This window comes from Alexandromys fortis, unplaced genomic scaffold (assembly GCF_014885135.2).
Source record: "Alexandromys fortis isolate MF-2015 unplaced genomic scaffold, M_Fortis_MF-2015_v1.1 scaffold_140, whole genome shotgun sequence".
NCBI lineage: Eukaryota > Metazoa > Chordata > Mammalia > Rodentia > Cricetidae > Alexandromys > Alexandromys fortis.
Genome location: NW_026068048.1, coordinates 604490 through 611179, shown reverse-complemented (window position 1 = coordinate 611179; position 6690 = coordinate 604490). Strand labels below are relative to the sequence as shown.

General features: G+C 51.9%; 1 protein-coding gene across 1 annotated transcript in view; it reads right to left on the bottom strand.

The window, feature by feature from the left end:
- Positions 1-1620: 1620 nt before the first annotated feature.
- Positions 1621-6690, bottom strand: part of Lgals4 (galectin 4) — an 8338-nt gene continuing 3268 nt past the window's right edge. Inside the window, exons 4-10 of the mRNA XM_050119309.1 lie at positions 5553-5696; positions 2971-2997; positions 2804-2842; positions 2646-2675; positions 2303-2391; positions 2002-2164; positions 1621-1836 (exon numbers count right to left, since the gene is read on the bottom strand). Of these exons, the coding sequence (XP_049975266.1) occupies positions 1690-1836; positions 2002-2164; positions 2303-2391; positions 2646-2675; positions 2804-2842; positions 2971-2997; positions 5553-5696 (639 nt within the window). The 3' untranslated portion in view covers positions 1621-1689. The remainder of the gene's footprint in view (positions 1837-2001; positions 2165-2302; positions 2392-2645; positions 2676-2803; positions 2843-2970; positions 2998-5552; positions 5697-6690) is intronic.

Here is a 6690-nt window from a genome sequence, read left to right as displayed (position 1 = left end):
GGTGGGTGGGAGGGTGGATGGATGGATGGATGGATGGATGGATGGATGGATGGGTTGATGGGCAGGTGAGTGGGAGAGTGGATGTGTGGATGGGCGGGTGAGTGGGAGGGTGGATGGGCAGGTAGGCGGGTGGATGGATGGATGGGTGGATGGGTGGGTGGGTTGATGGGCAGGTGAGTGGGAGGGTGGATGTGTGGATGGGTGGGTGGGTGGGTGGATGGACTTATGGTTGCCTCATGAATGGAGAGAGAATGATGGGCGTTCAGACGGTGTCCTACTTTTATCTCTGCTACTATGATAAAATGCCCTGACAAAAGCAACTCAGGAGGGGAGGAGTTCTCAGCTCACAGGCCCAGGTTGTGAAAGGGAGACAGGAACTCCATCTTGAGGCAGCTGGTCACATCCATGGTCAAGAGCAGAGCAACATTGAAAGCTTGAGCTCACTCCCTCTCCACACAAGCGGTCCAGGATCCCTGCCTAGGGAATGGTGTCGCCCACAGTGGGCTACCGCAATTAACATAGTCAAGATAATCCCACAGACAGTCCACAGGCCTCCTGACTGAGGCAAACCCTACGGAGACTCCCTTTGCAGGTTATTGTAGACGGACAGGTGGACAATGAAACCATCACACACTAGCTGGGGTTGCACCAGTGTTTACACAGCACTCAGGAGGGAGGTAGACCTTTTTGAGTTTGAGGCCAGTCTGATATATGTAGTGAGTTTCATGTTGGGGCTACAAAGTGAAAATCCCCCCAAAACTGTAAGCTCTGAGCATCACAGGTGGGTAAGTGGGTAGATGGGAAGCCAGACCACATTCCTGTTCTCCCTCCTTTTCTCCCCCTTCTCCTCCTCTCCTCTCTTCCTCCTTCCCACCCTCCTTTTCGCTTCCTCTCTCTATTCTGAGCTAGGCTCTCTATTCTTAGCTCAGGCTAGCCCCAGTGTGACCATGTACTCCTACTGCCTTAGCCTCCTAAGTGCTGGGATTGAAGCAAAATGTTTTCAGAGACAGGGTCTCATTATATAGTCCTACACTATGTAGCACAGGCTAGCCTTGAAGCCCCACCCCTGCTTCAGTCTTCCAAGTGCTGGAGCTACAGGCAAGTGTGAGTATACCTAGCTTGGCAATTTGCCTGTTTTCCTCCAGTTCCTCCCTTCCTTCCTTTCTTCCTTTTCCTTTCCCTCCCTTCATTTCTGTGATAGGGTCTCATGTAGCACAGGCTAGCTCCTAACATACTTATAACTAAGGATGACCATGAACTTCTGATCTTCATTCCTTTACTTCCTAAGTGGGGATTAGAAGCATGTACCACAAAAAAATAAAAATAACAAATAATAAAAAAGACGCACGTACTACCACACTTAGCTTTATGTTTACCCACCACACGCGCACACACACACACTGCCTGTTTGCTCATCTATTACGGATGAATTAAGGCAGTAGATCCTAAGGTTGGAATCCAGAGTGAAAGGATTGATACACACTAAGCCAGGGCTTGGGGCAGACCTGTTCTGTTTGTTTTAATGGGAGGGAAGATGGGTAGGTGTGTGGAGGAGGACAGGATGGAAGCCAGGGCCAAGGCAACCGTGGGGCAGGTGAATGAATCACACACTCACAGAGATCCCTTAGGCATTTTATTAGGGGCTGAGATGGAAGACTAGGGGCTTCTTTCCTCTTTCCCAGGTGGAGCTCAGATCTGGACGTAGGACAAGGTGACGTCACCTTTGATCTCCAGCGTGTCTATCCTATGGAATGCTTGGAACCGGTGCGAGTAGTCGAAAAGGTGCTGGCCGTTAGCAAACACCTTGAATCGATCGGTGCCGCAACGGATTGAGAGCTGTGGGGGAGGGGAAAGGTAAGGCAGGACCAGCAGAACCCGGATCTGGGGGAGGGGAGAGGCAAGGCAGGACCAGCAGGACCCGGGTCTGGGGGAGGGGAGAGGCAAGGCAGGACCAGCAGGACCCGGGTCTGGGGAGAGCAGGGAGGGGACGCTCAGACTCACGTCAAAGAACTGTCCAGGGACAAAGGGGTTGTAGGCAACCTTCCTCTCCTCGGAGCCCCAGGAGCCGTTCATAAAGCTGTTGCGAACCACGGCCTCACCCATGCGGGGGTTGATGTGGAGAGCTATGTCCCCGGAGGACCCCACCTTGAAGTTGATGATAAAACTGAGGACAGATAAGGTGTCAGATGGGGACCGGCAGCTGAGTCTCCAAGGGAGGAGGTTTGAGGGAGGAGGGCTGGGGTCTTGATCTCCAGGTCTGAGGGAGTAGGGGAGATCCCACCCGACCTGGGTGCTTACTTACTTCCTGGCTGTGTGAGGGATAAAGCCCTTGACTACGATGGTTCTTCTGGCTGTAAGTCCCCCTTGTAGGGTCCCCACATATGGCACAGGCTGTAGGAAAAGAACATGGGTTCCCATCCAGCCTCTGACTAGAGAAGCCAAGAACAAGACCACATTTTCACAGAGAGGCAGCTTTTTGCCTGTGAATTGTCCTCAACCCTGTCTTGTGTCTTCTGAACCCTGACCGCCAACTGCCTTTACCCTCTTACCCCCAAACCCTCAGCCCACAAGTAGTCCACCCTGTCTGGACTTCCCGCATTCCCTGCTTGCTCCCCAGAAGGTGGCTGGCCCCTGGAACACCATACCGGATTGAAGGTTGGGGGTCCCGCCATGACCTACAAAAGAAGAAAGAAATCTCACTTCACAATATTTGACAGGTGCCTTCTCCAACACGTCTCCATCCCTCTCCCCACCCCAAATTATCTCCATCCCTCCATGTGCCCCCCAAACCCCTCCCACTTACAGGCAGGCTGTTCATCTGTGGAGGGTTGTACCCAGGACCCTACAGGGTGGACAGACAAAAGGCAAGAGTGGTGAGGGGATGTGGGGTCCTTTGACTGCTCCCAAATCTCCTCTGTAAGTAATCCTCCGGTTCTGGAGGAGACTGCCCACCCCTCTCCAGGTACTTACAGGGTAAGCCGGCACACCCATAGGTCTCTGTGGGCACAAGAGGAAAGGAGGCCGTGGTTAGGATCCCTAACTCTAGCTGGAAAGTGTTGAGGAGTACACCTGGGGGTGGTCCCTTGGGTGCAGGGATAGACCCTGATGTATCTAGGGACCAGAGCCTCAGAGGCTCTGGGACAGCACCTGATCAGTTCTATTCTTTGTTCCCCCCTGCACAACCAGTATGAGTCCCTCCTGCCCCAGTCCCCTCATTCACCCCTGCAGGCCCCTAGCCTGGGATCATTCGAGAACGTGGAATTCTGGAGGCAAAGGGGGCCCTTTCCTTGGTGCTCCTTTCCAGGCCTGTGGTGACCAAGGGTCTGACATCCTGTCTCCAGCCCCCACTGGCTCCTGCTTCACATCCCCGAGCCTGCAGGGGTGAATGAGGGGAGTCCCAGGGGCCAGCTGAGCTCCTGTCTGCCCCGGCTCTCTGCTGTGCTTGTTCATCTTCCTTGCTCCATCTCTCCCGAGCCCCAGCACTGCACAGGTGCTCGAGCCGCCCAGACCACCTTCCCACCCTCATCATCCTCTTTTCATTGTTGTTGGTTTTCTTAGTTTTGTTTTCTAGACAGGGTTTCTCTGTGGAGCCCTGGCTGTCCTGGAACTCGCTCTGTAGAGCAGGCTGGCTTTGAATTCAGAGATCCACCTGGCCCTGCCTCCAGAGTGCTGGGATTAAGGGCGTGCGTCACCACCGCCCAGTTCATCATCCTTATTCTTGCTCTCTCTGTTTTCTCATCTTTTCAATTAACTCCTATTCTGAAAGCTCTTCAAAATAATCAGTCAATCTGTCCACTCACGCACACACAGCGCAAACATCAGGGCTCTGCTATGTGGCTCAGGCTGGTCTCCAACCCGCAGTGAACATCCTGCCTCTACCTCCTGATGCTGGGATTACAGGCAAGAGTCACCATGCTGGCTAGACGCCATATTTGATGTCCACATCCCCTGAAGATTGTGTGACTTGTTCTTTCTCTCTCTGGGTGATAAACTCATCTCTTTGATTCATTGACTTGTTGAAGAACAGGCTGATCAATTCTATTTTTATTTTTAAAAATTTTATGTATTAAAATTATGTGTATGTGCCTAAGTTCATGTCTGTGCACCATGTGTGCACAGAGCCTGTGTAGGTCAGCAGAGGGTTCAGATCTCCTGGAACTGAACTGAGTGCTGGGAACTGAACCCAGGTCCTTCTTTTTTTTTTTTTTTGGTGGGAGGGGGTGTTGATTTTGGTTTTTTGAGACAGGGTTTCTCTGTAGCTTTGGAACCAGTCCTGGAACTAGCTCTTGTAGACCAGGCTGGCCTCCAACTCACAGAGATCCACCTACTTCTGACTCCTGAGTGCTGGAACTAAAGGCGTGCACCACTGCCACCTGGCCCTTCTGGTTTTTTTTTTTTTTTTTTTTTTTTTTTTTTTTTTTTTAAAGACAGTCTCACCACATAGCCCTTGCTATCCCGGAACTCACTGCATAGACTAGGCTGGCCTTGAACTCACAGAGACCTGCCAGCCTCTGGCTCTCAAGTGCTAGGATTAAAGGTGTGCTCCACCTTCAACCCAATGCTGTCTCTGCTGTACATCCTCTTCACTGCCAGCTCTCCAGCTCCCAGGCTGATAGCTCTGACTTTCAGGCTTTTGTTGGTTAATTGGTTGGTGTTGAGAAAGGAACTCAGGAAATCATCCCACACCTTACACTATCTTACTCTAGCTGAGCCAGCCCCTCACTGGGGGATTCTAGGCAGGGGCTCCACCGCTGAGCCACACCCCCAACCCATCACTGGGGGGTTCCAGGCAGGGGCTCTACCATTAAGCAAACTTCCACCCGAGACTTTTGGCGGTGGCATGCAGCTCATTGCAGTGGGTGTGTCTCGGAGGCTCCTCATAGGCCGTGCACTTGGGTGTGGAGCTTCTAGGACACTGGGACCCATATTTGCTTGGCATTCAGATCTAGCTCTGTTGGCCAATTTCCAAGGTGATTGCACCAAATTACAGCCATATGGTAGCTGTGCTAGCTGATCCACAGGCCTACAAACAGGACACGTGGTTTTGTGTTACACACTTTGTTCCATTACAGCCCTGATGGGTATGTGGTGGCAACTCACTGTGGCTTTGTGTTTCCCGGGTGACAAACGTGTTAGGCAACCTGTCCTGGGCTGTTTGCTAGTCCTAAACTCTTTATCTGCTGGTCTTCTCTCCTCTCACTTTCTGACCCAGTTTACACACCTCTTCTTCCCCCTGGAAGCCCTTCTTGACAAAGGCAGATTCTTCCTTTGGATGCTCAGAGCACCTTGCTATAACCGTGCCCCCGAGACCGACCCTCCACCTGAGCCTCCTTATCTGGATCCTGAACCTCTCTCTATCTCCCCCCCCACCCCACCCCCCGCCGCCCCACGGTTTTGACCATGGGAGCCACGCCTGCCTGGTCATGCGTCTGTCTTCCTGGTGGACTGTCCTGATCACCACAGGGTCCCTAGGCCCACTCATCAGAGGGACCGGAGCTGGGAACACAGACAGTGAGAATGGGCAAGAAGGCAAAGGAAAAGACATCTCATACCGGATACTGGGCTGGGGCGGATTGCTGGCCTCCAAGGAAGTTGATGGACTGAAGTTCCAAGTCTCCATCCACATCCAGATGGGTGACCATCTGTAGAGGCAGTCGGTGCCCATATTCATAGAAGGGATTTCCATTTACCACGACCTGGAGGGCAGAGACGTGTCAGACATCAGCACCCTGACGCAAGGGACTGTAGGAAAGGAGAAATGGGATTGTGTTAATTTACTTAGTGTGTTATGCATGTGCATGTGTTCACGTATGTGCAGGTACACGTGTGTGCAAGTTTATGTGGAGACCAGAGGTCCACTGTGAGTGTTGTACCTCAGAGCCGTGTGCCTTGTTTTTTTGAAACAGGGTTTCTCTCAGCGAGCCTGGCAGTTGTCAAGTAGCCTAGGCTGGCTGGCCAACAAGCCCCGAGGATCCTCCTCTTCTGCCTTCCTGGAGCTGGATTATAGGTATGGTCACCACACTGCTCAATATGTGGGTGGTGGGGATGGAAGTGGGGTCCTCCAGCTCGCACAGACAGCACTTTACTGACTGAACCATTTCCCAGCCTCAAGGGAACTTCTCCCCTCTCCCAAGAGACAGGGTTTCTCTATGTAACAGTCCTGGCTGTCCTGAGACTTTGTAGAAGAGTCTGGCCTCGACTCACAAAGATCCGCCTGCCTGTGCCTCCTTAGTGCTGGGATTAAAGCCATAAAATTTTAAATTAAAACTGGTGGCGGCACATGCCTTTAATCCCAGCATTTGGGAGTCAGAGGCAGGCGGATCTCTGTGAGCTCGAGGCCAGCCTGGTCTACAGACCTAGCTCCAGGACAGCAAGGATATACAGAGAAACTCCATCTTGAAGAAAAAAACATACATACAAACAAAAAACTTAAAAAGAATTGGAGGATTGGCAAGGTGGCTCAGCAGCTAAAAGCTCTTGGAATTGAGTCTGACAACTTGAATTAGCTCTTAGAACCCACATCAAAAGTCAGGAGATAGGCATGGTGATTTAAGTCTTTAATCCCAGCACTCATGAGGCAGAGAGGATGGTTCTCTGTGTGTTCAAGGCTGGCCTATTCCATATAGCAAGTTCCAGGAGAGCCAGACCTATAGAGAGAGACCCTGTCTCAAAAAACCGAACTAATGAAAC